The 16261-nt window shown below is 38.2% G+C and overlaps 1 protein-coding gene across 4 annotated transcripts in view; it reads left to right on the top strand.

Annotated features, from left to right (window-relative positions):
- The window catches only part of RIC1 (RIC1 homolog, RAB6A GEF complex partner 1), a 136501-nt gene that overhangs the window by 104848 nt on the left and 15392 nt on the right, over positions 1–16261 (top strand). For all 4 annotated transcript variants that reach the window (XR_005831860.1, XM_040620312.1, XM_040620314.1 and 1 more), the window contains exons 12-17: positions 1652–1855; positions 6754–6792; positions 7133–7243; positions 8023–8112; positions 8745–8905; positions 9893–10031. Coding sequence is in view for 3 of the 4 variants with exons in the window: in XM_040620312.1 (XP_040476246.1) it covers positions 1652–1855; positions 6754–6792; positions 7133–7243; positions 8023–8112; positions 8745–8905; positions 9893–10031 (744 nt within the window). In the remaining variant the exon portion in view is untranslated. The remainder of the gene's footprint in view (positions 1–1651; positions 1856–6753; positions 6793–7132; positions 7244–8022; positions 8113–8744; positions 8906–9892; positions 10032–16261) is intronic.

Raw genomic sequence — 16261 nt, forward strand, 5'->3', positions numbered from 1 at the left:
AAATTACAACTGTTTATTTTTAGTGACCTTCATAGTAGACTATCAGATTCTTCTCCTAAAATTGGTGGATTATCTTCTTTTGTATATTTTTTTGTGATTCTTGTGTTTCTTTTTAATAATTTACACAAAAATTTTAACTTCTCAGTAGCTTTTCTTTTTTTTTAAATAGGATCACAAGCAATTTGAGGGAAAGCAGTGTTTACAGATTTACTTGAATAACTTAATTTAGTCTCTATTTAAATAGAATTTCCCAAAGTGTGCTACAAGGCAATACTTAGAAGAATCAGTAGCATATACACAGGGTAAGGAAAAGTTCTGTTGTCACGTAAATGAAATAAAGAAGTTAAGGCTCTAGAGATTTCTTTATTATAGGACTCCAGTGTCTTTAATATGCTAACTGTGCATCATAAACCTCCAGGAGCTGGTATATGAAAAACAGTGTTTCCAAGCTTATTTAACTATGAATTTTTAAGGAATGCTTTGAAGAAAATATGCCTAGAAGTCTGCTTTGGGAAACACTGCCCCCAAACTGTAATATAAACTCATGTTTTATCAATCTTAAACAATGTTATTAATATTATATATTGTTAATATATAATAATAGTATGTTACATGTTAGAAGTGCATACCTTAAGATCTGCCACCAGCGGGTTTTTAAATATTTGGTACAACCAGTTTGTAATTAAAATTTACAATTACAATACATTGAGAAAGAATATGACAGTAGCCTGGATCTGAGACTTCATGACTGTAGTTAAAGAATAAGGATACCCAGAAAAACAGGAGTAGAGTAATTCTTCCTCCTCTCCCCCATCCCAAATTATAATTTAAAGGCAAATTTTATGAGTTTTATGTCAGGACAACATTTGGACTACCATAGAAAGGTGATGGGCTGAGGTGCCGTTCTGTCTGATGAAATAGGGAGTAATATGCCCACATTTGAGAATCCTGTCCTTCTAAATGAAAACCAGGGCATCATCACTAAGAAGAGCCATTGTCTTATCTGTCTAAATATCCTCAGAACCTGGCACAGTCCTTGGCACTAACCAAGCATTTACCCAAGTGCATATGGAATTGTTCTGAGCCAGGGCCACAGACTGGGGCTACTGCTCCTCCTCCCCATGGTTTAAAAGATCCTTGGCATCTGGTGTCCCATTCCTTCCTCCCCTTCTTCTTGCCATGTGGGCACATGGTGAACACACACGCACAAACTGACCAGGTATGTTTTCTTGCTACTGTTCATGAGGTATTTTATGTGGAACTCATTTGTAAACTGTAGATAATGAGTACTGTCCAGTTTTCAGATGGAAAATCTCTCATAGCGTTGCCTTTTTGGAGTAATCATGAGGATACAGCTGTAGTTGTTGTAAACTGGGCCACATTTTGGCATCTATGATAAAACAGACTTTAACAAAAATTTTGTTTGCCCTGGGAAGTAATCATTAAACTGTTGCCTGTTCCCTCTAAATATAACAGTGCATGAGATCATTATGCAGGCTTGTCATCCGTGAGTAAAATCAACATTGAGATACATGGTGCATTTCCTATGATAACACTAAATCAGGGCAGTGCTTGTTTTCTGTTACCTGCTACTGAGTTGTTTCAGTTTGCTTTCCTCCTTTGCCCTCTGCTTCCTTTCTCACTCATCTAGAGTAACCAGGAGCAGGTGCTGCTTCAGGGGGAGGATCGATTGTACTTGAACTGTGGAGAGGCCTCGCAAACCCAGAGTGCCCGGAGTTCCTCAGCACGCTCTGAGCATAAGGCTGGCGGGGGCAAGAGCCCCTTTGCAGACAGTGGTTTGGAGTCTCAGGGTTTAAGCATTTTGCTTGGACATCGGCATTGGCATGTGGTACAGGTAAGTCCTCAGTCACTGTTGACCATTGACTTTGTCCTTGGGAAGATAGCACCTGGAGCAGAGTTTTGCATATTTCTTCTGTTGCTTTAGAAAACTGAGGAACTTTTTAACCTTTTTGACTGTCACCTCTCTTTTCTGCTTTCCTGTCTTCTTCTTCCTTTCTTGCCACTGATGTAGCATGGATCCCCACCTGCTTTAAGCCCACTAGTCTAAAAACTGCAAGTTTATGCTTTGCCCTCTGAATGAGCACAAATTTATAGTACTTCATCTGTCCATCCCCCCCGCCCCCGCCTTTTTTGGTATAAATTTAGCTCTGCGGATTTGCATAGGCAAAAGTGTAGTGATTTCATGGAAAGTGACAGTGTCGATTAGGACCCTGGGCAGCTGACCTTGTAGTCCTAATGGGTACATGTTGAGGTTAACTTCCTGACTTTAAATCCAAATTGCAGACTTGCAGTCACACTCTAGATCCTCATTATTAATAATTTTATTATTACATAAATCTTGTTCCCAAGTCACTTACTCATTCTGGTATAACTTTTAAATTAGCAATTTCTTTTAATAATTCCGATAAATTGGCATTTGACTTGGAAATCAATTCTGAATTTTGATACCAAATAAAATTAATTTGGGTAAATCAATAAATTGAAGTTTCTTGGAAGAAACTTCGTTCACAACTGTAGATGTCCTGAGTGTCTTCCTTTCCCCGCTGATACCAAAGTGTCTTAGGTCCATCAGAGCCTGCTCTTGCATTGGTTTCTTTTCGTTGGGTTCTGTTTCCACAATTCTTGACCTCCCCCCTTCTCCATTCTGTGCCGTTCCTTTATTAGCTCATTCAGTTCCCATGTTATTTTCAGTTGACTTTGAGTGGAGATGATGAGAGACACGAATGGTCAGTATATGAAACGCTGAAGGAGGAGTGTTTCCTGCACTGACATGTGGTGTACACGCAAAGAAAATGTATCTAACTGACATTAATAAATTCATAAAATCAAACAGTGTGCATACCATTTGATAAGTAGTAACAGTTATGAAATTAAACTGCATCGGCTGCCTCCTTGACTAAAATTTTCCACTGCTCCCTTCTCTCCTATAGCCATTCCTCTGCTATTTTCATTTCCCCATACTTTGAACTATTCATTCTACACTGACCTAGCATCAATGCCAGTTCTGCCTAGCCAGGTCTGTGTTGCCAGAGAGCCAAGTAGAGCAGAGGATCAAAGAAGGTAGGTCTGGAACTCAAAAATCCATCAGGCAATAACAAAAATCTAATTTCCTTCCAGCTCAAAAATTCCGTGATTCTGTGATTCTTAGCCATCTCTGAAATATCCCATATTAGTAGTGTATCACACAAATTTTACCACTTTAGACAAAGTAGGTATGAGCAGGATTCTTTTGTGATTTTGTTCTTTAGATATCGAAACTATTCAGAAAGATGAACTTGTCTGACTCTAGCTTTACCTAGTTTTTTTTTTTTTACTTTCCTTAAAGCTAATAAAAATCATGTCAGAGCTCTGTTCCCAAAACAATTAAGTTATAATAGACTCATAGAATTTTTGGAGCTGGAAGGACCGTAGAGATCATGTAGTCCAACTGGATTTGTTACATTGAGGAAACTGAGACTCAGAGGAGTTAGGTGACTTGCCCGGGGTCACATAGCAGAGCAGTGTCGTGCCTAAGTAGTGTCAGACTTATCCTTGCTGTACGTAAAGTAACAGTCTAACCTGTCGTAAGACTTCTAGGTATTAAATGTTAAATCGTGTAATGTACTATTGACCTTGAGCTAAGACCTAGAATGTGCCTATTGAAATAGGCAGCGTTTTATTACAGTTTGCCCTGTGCTTTGTTTGCTGGCACTCCAGTCAGATGCGTCAGTGCAGCATCATGGCAGTGTTTTGGTTTGGTGGTTTACAGTGTCCATATAATGCTGATGCTTTACTTTCTGGGCTTTTTACCATTAGTAATGATTCCCTGAAGAAACACGGGTGGCTGTTTAATTTCTCCTTCAACATATGCTCTTGTCTGGGATAAATGCCCACATCCTCCATCAAAGTGACTTTGTTTACGCAATTCATATTTTGTATTCTTACACGGCTTAGAATTCATCAAATGAGCTCCAACTAATTCTGCTTCTCTGTTCCTCATGTAGACAGCGGGATTTTTCGTTTATTTGTTTAGACCTTCTACCTTACACTTAATAGTTTCCTGATCAGAAGATTCTGTGTTAAATGTGTTTTTTTCCTTTAACTTAATACACATACATACTTAGCAGCAGCAGGGTTGGTAGCTGCTGGTAGAAATGGTGCTTTTCGCGTGTGTGCGTGTGTGTGTTTTTAAATTTAGTTTTCCTAGCTACATATTTTAAAAATTTTGAGAGTAGTTTGTTGACAAATGGAGCATAAATAATGTGAAATTAAAACAACACCCTCATGGTTTTAGGGTGTATTACTTCTTGGACTGCCATTTATTTTAATACTCAGTACTTTGTATGATAATAAACATTTATTTCTGAAAGATGCATGTTCTGAAATGTTGGTTTTATACTTAACCTGGCTAACTCTTTGGAAAAAATAAGCTTCACAAAACATGCTAGGGATGTCAACAGAGAGATTTGAAAAGCTCTTTCATTTATAAATGATTTGCAGTCCTTCCGAGTCTCAGGTGTATCAGGTGTGGTGTTTGGCATGGATCAGGTGTGCTAGGAGGATGGCTCTCACAGTCTTAACCAGTGACAGACAAAAGCAGCCTAGGTGGGAGACAGGGTCTTAGCAAAATGACTTTAAAGAGGGGAAAAAAGGTAGATTGAGGGTGTTTTGGGAAACTGAGGAATCATTCCTAAGATGTTAAGAATAGAGATTCTGTACCTTAGCACTCAGGCTCCTGGTGGCGTGGTGTGGCGTGACTTTTGTGCCCTGAGTTTGCAGTCCTGATCTGACTTCTTCGTGATTCATCAGCTTCTGCTTGCCTTTCTTCTGCCATTTCCTGTTCTCAGTGTTGGGGTAGAGCTCAAAGCTCAGGTGACACGTAGATCAATAAATGACCTACTAGGGAAAATGAAAGTTCTTTTTCACTTTTCATTTCATAGCATCTTCAGACACACAACTGCATCAGAAGTAAAGCTTCATTTTAAACTTGAGCTTTGAAATCATTTGTAGTTTGTGTAACCTGTTACATTTTTAGAGGTTAAAAGAATAATTTTTCTTTCCTATAGATTCATTAGAGTGTGGACTGTATGATAAAATTTAACCTTGGTGCCCATGGTTAGAAACCCTTCAAGTTGGAATCCATGTTGGCAGTGAGACCCCAGCTCACACTTTACACGCCCGCATGTTTCATACATAGGAAACACCAGGGTTCAGGGGAAGTGGGAGTTCTTCTCAGTGTTCTGGTGGCTGGCTCAGTTATACTCCAGGGACATCCTTCTTCAGAAGTGACTATTTCGATTTTCTTCATCCAAACACAGAATCCACTTAACAGGCTTGCACAAAACTACTTTGAATTCTTCTGTCACCATCTGATCGTTACCTCAGATTACCATGCTCCTGAAGTGATGTCACCCATCACAGGGGAACTTTGTTAAATGCTCTGCGTGGTTCAGCGTATCTGTTAAGATATGAGTGAAGCCTTTTTCAAGCATATGTCATGACGTTGTTACCTTTAATTCTGCAAGGCGGGCTTCCACAAACCGGCGCTGGGGTTGAGAACTTCTAACAACAGAACCAAAAGCTGTTTATTTATTTAGATTTTAGGTTGACTAGATAATAAGTGAAATCTAACAGATAGTTTTACGAGTAGGTTTTATGAAGGTTAATACAGATGTTTTCAGCATATTAGTTTTACTTGATTTTTGTTTTGTCTTCACATTATACAAAGAATCTTATTGGATTTGATTGCATTGTACTGGCTTTTTAATTTGGCTTTCTTTTTTAAAAATACATAATACCTGGAGTACAGTGAAAATGAATTTGAATAAATTGAGGTTCTTTTATTCCAGGAACAGAAGCGTTTTTCCCTTGTTCTGTCTGTCATTCTGTTAAGTTTCACACCACACTCACCACGTGCTCATGAAAACTGCTTAATCAGTAGGCTAGTGGAGAGGTCAGTCTTGGTAAAGCTAGAATTTTCTTCATCGACATTGATATCTTATGGAAGAGTCTTCTAGGCTTAAAATTGTTGTTAGAGTGACACAAAGACACCATGTACAGAGATGTAAGAAGACTTGGGAGGAAGGTATATTTCCTACTTACATTGCGGATTAAGAGTTAATACCTGTAACGCAAAGTTCTTACCGATGAGTAGGTTGAATACCCCAGTAAAAAACAGTAGCTTAGACACACTTACATGTGTATGGATGTTTAGAGAGAGAATAAAGACTAACCAGTGGTTATCCCTGGAGCAATGATAGAATTTCATTTTGTACTTTGTACATTTTTATATTGCTTAAATTGTATACGCAGTATTTTGCTATTTTAATCAGAAGACATAAAAGTAATAATACCTCCATTAAAAAGCACAAGCAAAACTCTTGCTGAGGCTTTCAGACTCTTCATTTCTATAACTCTTGCTTGCCCTCACGGCTGGTTCTCTAAAACTCTTTTGTCAGTCTGTACTTACTGCATGTTCAATATTTAAAATAAAAACAGTGTAGAGAAAAAGCAGCGTAGGAAAGCCTGATGTCTGGCCACTCATAGTGAAATGGTGAAGACAGGAGATGTGAAATAATGGGCTAGTATTTCCACGGTAAATTCCAAATACTCTGCTAGTAATCCCCACTATTCGGGAACACTTTAAACGTTGTACAGGAAAATGAATCTCAGATTGTGACATTAATGCTTTAAGTGCCTTAAGTTTAAATACGTTTTGGAAGTCTTACCAAACTGATGTATTATTTTCTGTAGATTTCCAACACCTATCTAGAGAGCAATTGGCCTATACGGGTGAGTTATTTGTTACTTTGTTGGTGTTACTTTTTATTGGATAGTGTTTGCTGTAAAGAGGCATTCTGGGAATTGAGCCTTTTTCAGTGGGTGTGTTGATATTAGTAAAATTTTAATACTTGATCCCTTGTACATTGTTAGCATATTAACATCTATAATTTGGTGTGATGTAACTTGTGTAAATACTCAGATTTTTTAATTTAGCCATTTACATTTAATTCACTTAGCAAACATTTATTAGTAGTCTATTTGCCTGATGCAACAATGCTAAGCTCTTTATACTTAATATTAAGTATATAGGTTTGCAATGAAGAGTTCTTAATTTTTTTTTTTAAATTAGTTTTCAGCTATTGATAAGCTCGGACAGAATATTGCTGTGGTTGGCAAGTTTGGTTTTGCACATTACTCTTTACTCACCAAAAAATGGAAACTTTTTGGAAACATTACCCAGGTTAGTCTTTTTGAAATTAAAAACTGATTTCTTAGAGTATAAGAGAACTACCATATGAAATAACTCTAAGCCACTATTTAGTTATTAAAAAATATTACCAAATATTAAAAATGATGTTGGATTACATCTGAGGGTCAGTTCTGATGAAGTACTTGGTATTTGATAAAGGATTTTGTATTGAGATTGTTGGTTTGTTTTTAACTTGAGGATTTACTGTTCCATTCCATGTTGAGTTTATCAGATGTGGTCAGAACAAATTTCCACTGAATTTGAGATCATTTCCTGCTTGTTTGTGTGTGATGTTAAGATGTGGGTAGCACAGAAACATGTGCAGTTGGATTTTGCAAGAATCAAAAAGGAAAAGACAAGGACTAACGTGTAGCAGCAGCAGCAGCAGCAGCCTGCTGTGCACTTCAACGGCCTCACTGACCTTCATAACCCAGAGAGGGCACTGTTGTTACCATTTTGTAAAAGAGAAACTAAGATTCAGAGTCAAGCAGCTGATAAATGGTAAAGCCGGATTTTACACCAAAGTCTGTTGAACAAGGGAATAATGATGCTACGTGGTGTCCAGTTATTTACAGAAATGTTTGTTTCCCAAGATAGGCTGTGAATCATTAATAAAGGCCCAGAGTAACACTGAATTGGGCGGATAGGGAGTAGAGCAGAAATAATTTGAGCTGTCATTATTTGCTTAGGAATATTTTGTAAGTGTGTTATTGTAATTTCTGGCAGCATATAAATAAAGGTAAATATGTTTTTTTAAATTATCTTTTAAGGAGCAAAATATGATTGTGACTGGTGGCTTAGCCTGGTGGAATGATTTTATTGTCCTGGCATGTTATAACATAAGTGACCGTCAAGAGGAGGTAAGGTTTTTTTTGTTTCAGAGATAACAGATTTTTATATTTTAAGTTAATATATATTAAGCACTATCTGGTTTAATATAAATATAACTTTTGGAAATTGAACAAAACATTTTATTTTTTGATCAAGAATTTGGCATTTGGCTTTTTTACCCAAATGAGACTTTCATACCAGGTTACTACTTTTAAGGAAGTTTTTTTTAAAGGGATAATCAGAACTTCTGAGATAACTTTTTCTAAGGAATTTAGCTGTTAGACATTCCCTGTGAAGTTTGTAAATAACAAAAGTTGTTCAAAACAGAGAAGTTTCTAAGGATGGCTGCCCTTAGAGATTTATTAATTTATTGATTTGTATGTTTATGTTTTTAGAAAGTGTTGGTCTACTTTTATCAAGTCTGGATATGCAGGTCTGTAGAAGGAGCGCCGCCTCATAGTACATTCCCAACTTTAACCGCTTCATCTTTTGGTTATTTGAACCCACCTGTGAAATTATAAACATTATCCATTTATTGGTAATGCTCAGATTAGTCTTAAAACTTCTCTTACTTGAAAAGAAGTCGGTAGATAAAAAACAGCATGTCTAAAGTATTTAGTCGTCTTGTTTTTACAGTTTTCTTTATTTCTTTGTTCTTCAGCTCAGAGTCTACTTGCGAACATCAAACCTGGACAACGCCTTTGCTCACATCACCAAAGCACAAGCAGAAACATTACTGCTTAGTGTCTTCCGGGACGTGGTGATAGTATTTAGAGCAGACTGTTCGATCTGCCTATACAGTATTGAAAGAAAGTCTGATGGGTAAGCGTGGAGCGTGCAACAAGTCACTTTTTGCTTCTGCGTATCGTGCTTCCTCTGTTGTTTTTATTTTCTTAAAAGTTATTCTAATTTTATGTTTAGTTTCCTTTGTTTTAGAAGTTAAAAAAGTAAATGTTATATTTAGTGATGTTCATGTAGTTATTTTTTAGCCACCTAGATAAATAACTTGCACTAACTTCTTAATCTGCTCTTTCGGATTTCTTTGGGGGAAAAAAAAAACTGGTTTGGGGTGGGATAGCTTAGGTACTAGTTTTTTTCACAGCCTGGAAAACAAGTGGTAACTATCGTAATGTTCTGGACACTTGGGGAAATTTGAACGTGTTCCACTGGCCTAAGGCCTTGGGAAGCGTGTCCTTAGCAGACTCACTTGGTCCCCACTGAGGGAGATGGCTGTGGTCTGCGGCAGGAAGGGCTGGCAGCCCCTGGTGCTGTTGTGTGTTGCCTGCATTCTTCTGGGCATCTGGTCGGCTTGCAGCATTTAGACCACACCTCCTGAGCTTTATTTTGCTCTTGTGATACGTGTTTGTTTCTTTTTTAAAATAGCCATGAAGTGTGTATTTGCTGAAATAGCTTAGTGATTATAGGAATACTGTGAAGATAGAAATTAAGAAATTTTACTAGCCTCTCAAAGAACCCATATCCTTTCTCAACCAACTAAACTGTTCCTATTTTTTCCTTCCTAGTTTCCTTTCCTAGTTGTCCTAGTTTTTTTTCTTCCCTTCTACATTGTATTCCCTTTCTTTCTTCCTTATTTCCATACATATTCTTCGGATATATCAACCTTACCAGTCTACTGCTTGAAGGATACTTGAGGGGGAGGGAATGATAGGTAGAAGCCATTTGGATCCCCCAAAAGCATGAAATCTAATTCTATTCGTAGTGGAAAAGAAAGGAAAACAAAAAACTTGTTAGCATTGATGTTGAGGTGTGTGGGTATCTTTCTCTCTCTCTCTTTTTTTTTTTTTGCAGTCCGAATACTACTGCTGGTATTCAGGTTCTTCAAGAAGTGTCCATGTCACGCTACATTCCTCACCCTTTCCTGGTAGTATCTGTCACTCTGACTTCAGTGAGCACAGAGAATGGAATCACCTTGAAAATGCCACAGCAGGTACCGTTCCGTCATCAGAGCTCTTTAGAGCTTCATCTCAGTTTTTAGCATTTTAAGTTGGTACCAGGAACTGTTTATTTGTTCAGCAAATAAATATCAAGTGTCTAAATATGCTTTGCATGAAGATGCTGGGTTACAGTGGCAAACTAAACAAACTTGGTTTCTTCTCAGACAATAAAGAAATAATCACATGCATAATTATAATCATGATGTGTGTACCAGAAAGTCGTATAGGTCACTGTAAGAGTTTAGAACGAAAACCTGAAATAGTCTAAACAGTCAGAGATTTCTGTACCATTTAAATTATAGCCTGAAGACAGGTGGTTACCTAAGTAAAGAGTGGGAATCTCAGATCAGTGGGAACAGTAGTGCAGAGGCCCGTCAGTAAGAGAGAAAAATGACACATTCAGGGAACTGGAAGAACTTTAGAGTGACTGGACTTTGTCTTAAAGTCTAAAGTGTTTTAAGCCGAATATTACTAGATGTAAGCTTTGTTATGTCTAGTCTAACTGTAAGGGGGGGGAAATGAACCAGAGTAGGACAAAACTGAATGTAGGGAGGGTAACTGGGAGGCCACTGTAATGATCTGAATGAAGGCTGTCAGTGACCTAAACCTGGCAGTGAAAAAGAAGGAAAGAAGTGGAATATTGAATATAAAATATAGAGAACTCCATGATTAGTCAACTATAAGGAAAGAAAATAATGCTGTAGTTTCTGGTTAAACCCATGAAGTTGTGTAACTTCCAATTCCAAGGCTCCTTCTGTTACATGGATGGTTTCCAAATTTCGTGTTGGTGTGGAACCCATTTTCAAAAGATAACTATGTAGATTTATAACTCTGTAGATTTATTTGTCATCTCTGTCTTCCCAGTCTGTCTTTTACTTCCTATTAAGGCACTTCCATTCATCTACTTCAAAATCTAGATCTCATTTCCTCTGCAAACTATATTTCATGGTAGCCGGAGAGTCATAGATGATAAGGGAAAGTTCTGTTTTACAGAAGAATTGTAGCTAAAAGATGTGGAAGGTAGGAATTACAGAATCACCATTTTGCTGCCCCTAAGGAAATAACTGATTCGGATAGTGATCATGATTGGATGAAGCCATCAGATGAAAGGTTGGTGGGGAATTTTACAATGAGGGGATCAGGTGGCCATATCTAAGCCTTATTAATCAACATTAGCATTACTACAAGTAGCAGAACCAGGTGTGGCATGCTTCCTGGGGTGATGCATCCTAAAGTTCACATGAGGAATTACTGCCCAAAACACTGAACCTGAATTAAATCAAGCTTCTAGATCAATTTTCATTCATAGGAAATACAGGGGTAGAGTTTTAGTTTAACACCACGAGGAAGCAGAATGTAGAACATTCTGTAGGACAGCAACAAGTCAATAATGTGGCGGGGGGAGGGGAAAGTAAGGGGGGAGACCCTTCTAAATAATTCTTTAGAGCCATCACAACCAAATGCAGTGCTTAAGTTCATTTGTATCCTGATTCAAACTGGCTATAAAAAGACACTATTAAAGCAATTAGAGATACTGAGTATGCACTGAGAGGTGACAGTAAGGAATAATTGTAGATTTTATTAGATGTGGTACTGGCACTGTGATTTATAAGCAAATATCCATGTACTTTAGAGTTGCACAGTATAGGAGTAAAACGGCATGATATTTTCCTTTAAAATATTTTGGTATAGTGGTGCCTGGCTTGCTCAGTTGGTGGGGCAGGTGACTCTTGATCTCAGGGTTGTGAGTTCAAGCCCCATGGTGGATGTAGAGATTACTTAAAAAATAAAATCTTTAAAAAAATAATAAAATACTTTAGCAAAATAAATGGAAAAAAAGGATAGATGGGCAGATGTGGCAAAATCTTGAGTAATTGTGAATTTGGTTGATGGGAATATGGGGGTTCATTGTACAATTCTCTATACTCTGAAGCTTTCTTTCTCATGTTTGAAGTTTTCATATTAGGGAAAATAAAGGGACTCCTTGTATATCCCAGATAACAGTGGGCAGTCAGTGGCATCAGTAGTACTGGGTACCCCATTTTAAGAGGGCCTTTCCAACAGACACATGAAAAATGCTCAACATCACTCATCATCAGGGAAGTGCAAATCAAAACTACAGTGAGATAGGACCTCACACCTGTCAGAATGGCTAAAATAGAAAACGCAAACAAGTGTTGGCAAAGATGTGGAGAAAAAGGAACCCTCTTGCAATGTTGGTGGGAATGGAAACTGGTGCAGCCACTGTGGAAAATAGGATGGAGGTTAAAGTTAAAAATAGAACTACCCTATGATCCAGTAATCACACTACTAGGTATTTACCCCCCAAAATACAAAAACACTAATTCAGAGGGATACATGCACCCCTATATTTATTGCAGCATTATTTACAATTGCCAGATTATGGAAGCAGCCCAAGTGTCTTTGGATAGATGAATGGATAAAGAAGATGTGGTCTATATACAGTATGGAATATTACTCGGATATGAAAGGGGCACCTGGGTGGCTCAGTCAGTTAAGCTTCTGCCTTTGGCTCTAGTCATGATCCTGGGGTCCTGGGATCCAGTCCCACGTCAGGCTCCCTGCTCAGCGGGAGTCAGCTTCTCCTTCTCTTTCTGCCCCTCCCCTCTCTCATGCTCACTGGCACTCTCTCTTAAATCAATAAAATCTTTAAAAATAAATAAAAAGAATGAAGTCTTGTTATTTGCAATGACGTGGATGAATCAGTATTATGCTACGTGAAATAAGAGAAAGATGATTACCATATGATTTTACTCATATGTGGAATTTAAGAAACAAAACAAATGAGCAAAAACAAACCCAAAAACAAACCAAAAACAAACCAAGAAACAGACCCTTAACTGTAGAAAACTGATGGTTACCAGAGGAGAGGTGGGTGTGGGGGGATGGGTGAAATACATGATGGGGATTAAGGAATGCACTGTGATGAGCACCGGTGTTGTATGGAAATGTTGAATCACTGTATTATACACCACCTGAAACTAATATAACACTGCATGTTAAGTGTACTGGAATTAAGTTTAAAAAAAAAGCCTTTCACAAAGAGGAGAGATCTAATGTGGTAAAGAGCAGATTAAGAAGTAAATTGACTATGAAGAGTGACAGTTTGACTTCTTCCTTGCCAATTTGGATGCCTTTTATTTCTTTTTGTTGTCTGATTGCCGAGGCTAGGACTTCCATAATACTCAATATAGAAAACCCAAAGACTCCACCAAAAATTTGCTAGAACTGATACAGGAATTCAGCAAAGTCACAGGATATAAAATCCTTGTAGAGAAAGGTGTTGCATTTCTATACACCAATAATGAAGCAGCACAAAGAGAAATCAAGGAATCGATCCTATTTGCAATAGCACCCAAAATCCTAAGATACCCAGGAATAACTAACCAAAGAGGTAAAAGATGCGTATGCTGACAACTATAGAACGCTTGTGAAAGAAACTGAAGACGACACAAAGAAATGGAAAAACATTCCATACTCTTGGATTGGAAGAACAGATATTTTTAAAACATCTATACTACCCAAAGCAATCTACACATTCAGTGCAATCCCTATCAAAATAACACCAGCATTTTTCACAGAGCTGGAGCAAACAATTCCAAAATTTGTATGGAACCAGAAAAGACCCCGAGTAGCCAAAGTAATGTTCAAAAAGAAAAGCAAAGTGGGAGGCATCACAATTTTGGACTTTGAGCTATATTACAAAGCTGTAATCATCAAGACATGGTACTGGCATAAAAACAGACCCATAGATCAATGGAACAGAACAGAAACTCAGAAATGGACCCTCAACTATATGGTCAACTAATCTTTAACAAAGCAGGACAGAATATTCAATGGAAAAAAGTCTCTTCAACAAATGATGCTGGGAAAATTGGACAGCCACATGGAGAAGAATGAAACTGGACGACCTTCGCATACCACATGAAAGAATAAACTCAAAATGGATGAAAGACCTAAATGTGAAACCATCAAAATCCTAGAGGAGAAAGCAGGCAGCAGCCTCTTTGACCTCGGTTGCAGCAACTTCTTGCTGGACATGTCTCTGGAGGCAAGGGAAACGAAGGCAAAAATGAACTACTGGGACCTCATTAAGATAAAAAGCTTCTGCAGAGCAAAGGAAACAGTCAACCAAACTGAAAGGCAACCTATGGAATGGGAGAGGATATTTGCAAATGACATTTGCAAATGGATAAAGGGTTAGTATTCAAAATCTATAAAGAACTTATCCAACTCAATACCCCAAAAACAAATAATCTAGTTAAGACATGGGCAGAAGATGTGAATAGACACTGTCCAAAGAAGACATCCAGATGGCTAACAGACGTATGAAAAGATGCTCAACGTCACTCATCAGGGGAATACGAGTCAAAATCACAATGAGATACCACCTCACACCTGTCAGAATGGCTACAATTAACAACGCAGGATACAACAGATGTTGGCGAGGATGAGGAGAAAGGGGAGCCCTCTCGCACTATTCGTGGGAATGAAAACTGGTGCAGCCACTCTGGAAAACAGTATGGAGGTTCCTCAAAAAGTTAAAAATAGACGTAGCAAATGCACTACTATGACCCAGCAGTTACGGTACTAGGTATTTATCCAAAGGATACAAACATACAGATGCAAAGGGGCACATGCACCCCATTGTTTATAGCAGCATTATCAACAATAGCTGAACTATGGAAAGAGCCCAAATGTCCATCAACTGATGAATGGATAAAGAAGAGGTGGGGTGTGTGTGGGGGGGGGGGAGTATTACTCGGCCATCAAAAAGAATGAAATCTTGCCATTTGCAGTGGTGTGGATGGAACTAGAGGTTGTTATACTAAGCAAAATAAGAGAAAGACAAATAGGATTTCACTTCTATGCGGAATTTAAGTAATAAAACAGATGAACACGGGAAGGGTAGGAAAAATAACAAAAACAGAGGGAGGCAAACCATAGGAGACTCTTAAATATAGATAACAAACTGAGGCTGGGTGGGGGATGGGGTAACTGGGTGACGGGCATTAAGGAGGACACTTGTGATGAGCACTGGGTGATATATAAGTGATGAATCACTAAATTCTCTTGAAACCAATACTACACTATATGTTAACTAGCTTGAATTTACATTAAGAAAGTTGAAATACAATAGGAAATTGATAACATCTTGCACAGAGGCAAGACCAAGATTGCTACAGCAAGGCAGGTCTTGATTTCATACTAAAGATTAAAAAAAAAAAAAACGTAACAATGAAAATTGTTTTATCAGTGAGATGGCCTCCCTCATGAGACTGGGCTCCTTGTCTCTGAAACTCATAATAAGAATATCTACTAGGGATATTTTTAGGGTAAGAGAAGATATCTTTGATTCTTTCAAAGTTAGCATTTTTGGGGATACAGATAGTCCCTGCTTTAATGTTAAGTTTCTGGAAAGCTCATTAAAATGGTTGGAAAGTGCTGTTGGACTCCCCTGTTCTTCATGCTTAATAGTGATGGAAAGTGTTGAACGCATGAATACAACTGCAGGAAAGAGAAGGGGGTTTGTTTGTGTAATAAGATCATGTCAAATGTAGTGAAGTTCACCGTTTTCACACTGCCCACTGGTCATTGTGAACCTGAGTCCCGCTGCGGTGCCTGCAGTGGCTACTCTGAAGGTCTCTGAAAAGTGCTGTGGAGTCTGCGCCAGTCCGCAGTCACTCTCTTCTGACTCGGGTTTGTGTGTTTGATTTTTCTCTGTCCTCTGCCGTCCAGTTCTTAGAGTTGTGCGCACCTTATAATTTCCATTTTTCCTTCTCCTACCTTGAAGTAACATGTTGTTTCTCATGTGTTGTGAAAAGGTATTCAAATCTTTAGTTTTCATGTCATTATGTGCTAAGTGGGGAGCCAAAGACTTCTTTCCAAGGAAGGTTTTTTGGATTTGTGACAGTTGCTTGGGGATTTTGCGATTTTTTTATTATTTCTCTTTTTTGTAAATTAACATCAGTTATTACACTTACACCTACCTGGATGTGGCCTAACACCAGAATGAATGACAAAACCTGTGAATCTTCTGGACCCTCTTGCCATTTCTTATCCACAGTCCTGGGAGTGTCTGGAAGGCAGGACAGAAGAGCATTTTGTGTAACTGTTTTGAGAACAGAATATGTAGGGTGCCTGCTGTTTTCCTGACTGAACCCTAAATGATAACGGCAGCTTAAATTCAGCCTGCCAGCAG

Source organism: Ursus maritimus, unplaced genomic scaffold, assembly GCF_017311325.1.
Source record: "Ursus maritimus isolate PB19 unplaced genomic scaffold, ASM1731132v1 scaffold_34, whole genome shotgun sequence".
Classification (NCBI taxonomy): domain Eukaryota; kingdom Metazoa; phylum Chordata; class Mammalia; order Carnivora; family Ursidae; genus Ursus; species Ursus maritimus.